Here is a 1,985-nt window from a genome sequence, read left to right on the forward strand (position 1 = left end):
AAAAAAAAAAAAAAAATGGGGTATGAAAAGAGAAATGGTAGAAATTGATTAGAAAATATCCCATGTAATAAAACGTGTAATACACCCCCTTCTTCTCCCATCACCACAATTTCTGAGTGCTTTTTTGCATTCACTTGAGAATTACACTCCTTAATCTGTTTAATAAAGTTCTTTACTATAGTTATGTCACCGGTTTTTTTAAATGTAAGTTTTTCACATATCATATCCCAGTATCTCTGAAATTGACAAAAAGAAATGTGAAATTCGGGAATCTGTAATGCCCCTCCAAATATTTTAAAAATTATTTTATAATTGTGATCGTCTGGATTAGGCATACTTTCACATTTAACATACCAAGCATGACGATTTGCTAAACAAATCGTTATGTAACACCTTGTTGCCCCTAAATTAATTACTTTACAATCATAAAGAGTGATTTTTCCTTTTTAAGGACAAATTTGTCCGTGGTGCAATTTTTCCTCAAGACTACCATTTTTCCCCCAGGAGAGAAAGCATCTTTCCTAAATTCTAGATTTCCAAGAATATGACAACTGCTTTTCTAGGGACTAAGGAATTAAAAAAAAATTACTGCGAGCAATTTTAAGACACACCATCTCATAAAAGCAGTGACAGTTCCAAGCTTCTCAGGAACTGTATATCAATGTTGCCACAAACATCAAAAGAGAATTCGGGGATGGAAGCAGTGCCATTCTGCATTTGATGCTGCACTAACACCTACTTCAAACTTAATCTGAAGTTATCCGTTATCCCAGTGTTATCTTCACGTCTACTTTAAGAGGCAGGTAAGGGAGATGGCTGGCCGCCCATCCTCTGTGGGACACATGTTGGGTAAGGACACGCACACCCAACTTATATCTCCACTTATATCGCTTTAGTTATATCTCCAACTAAAATAATAAAAGCGATAGCAAACCCTCCTAGAGTCTAGAAAAAGAGTTGTCTAGAAAAGAGTAATACCGACTAGACTGCCCCAAACTTAAACCCTCCGAGCAGTTTCACAGCCCCGTAGTTTCGCCAACTCAGTAGTCCCCGGGGAGCCAAGGCTGGGCTGCGAGGAGCTCGCCGTGGGCCGGGAGCCCGGGAGAGGCCAGCCCAAGCTCACCTCACGCACCTGGCCCGAGGCAGAGGAAGCGACGAAGCCCAGGGGACAACAGCTGGTGACACCCCCACCTAGCCAGCCCAGCGGCTCTGACTCACCTGCGGAGCCGATTTCCATTCATGGAGCTGGGGGGAGTGCTTCGAACGAGAACAGCGCCCGCCGCTGGGGGCAAGGAGGCGGCGCGACGGGCAGCTCACGCAGCCCCGAGGCGGGGGGCGGCGACGGCTTCCCCAGAGTCCCCGCACTCCGACAGCTCTCAGCCGGAAGGGCCGCTGTCTGGAGACAGCACCGGACTAGGCGAGAGGAGGGAGAGGCGTGAGTCGCAGACAGAGTGGAGAGCCGTCCGGAACTTGCGTCGCCCGCTCCTCCACGACTGCGGGCCACCTCCGGAAGCCCGCCGGCGTCAGTTCCGCTACCCGGCTCGCCGACGTCCGCGCCGCGCCGCGCCGCGCCTCGCCTCAGGGCCCGAGCGACGTAGGTGCGGGAGCGCCCGGCGCGGAGGACGCCGGGGAGGTATCAGGGAGGGCGCGGGGCCGGGGGCGCGCGCGGCGGACTTGGCCTGCCCCCGCTGGCCGGTGCCTGCCGGAGACAACCCCGAAGCCTGCCCTCGTCGCGCCACCCCCGGGGCGGGGCCTGCCGGCGGCGACGTCGCAGCTGGCGGCGGCGCTTACCTGAGGCGCAGCCCAGCTCGGAGCTGCAGTCCCCGGCCCCGACTAGCTGCAGAGCGGCCCCGGGCCGAGCCCCACCCCCGTCCGCAGCCCCACGCGCCGCCTCCTCACGGGCGGTCAACTGACCCTCGCAATTGATCCCTCCAAGTCCGTAGGCCTGTTTTAACCACTTTTACGGGAAGAATATACAAATATTA

At 53.6% G+C, this 1,985-nt stretch overlaps 1 protein-coding gene across 1 annotated transcript in view; it reads right to left on the bottom strand.

The window, feature by feature from the left end:
• The window catches only part of LOC100951974 (protein argonaute-3), a 132,271-nt gene extending 130,762 nt beyond the window's left edge, over nt 1-1,509 (bottom strand). The window contains exon 1 of the mRNA XM_003788177.1: nt 1,219-1,509. Within this exon, the coding sequence (XP_003788225.1) occupies nt 1,219-1,237 (19 nt within the window). The 5' untranslated portion in view covers nt 1,238-1,509. The remainder of the gene's footprint in view (nt 1-1,218) is intronic.
• Nucleotides 1,510-1,985: the final 476 nt, after the last annotated feature.

Source organism: Otolemur garnettii, unplaced genomic scaffold (assembly GCF_000181295.1).
Source record: "Otolemur garnettii isolate 467f Iridium unplaced genomic scaffold, OtoGar3 scaffold00025, whole genome shotgun sequence".
Classification (NCBI taxonomy): Eukaryota; Metazoa; Chordata; class Mammalia; order Primates; family Galagidae; genus Otolemur; species Otolemur garnettii.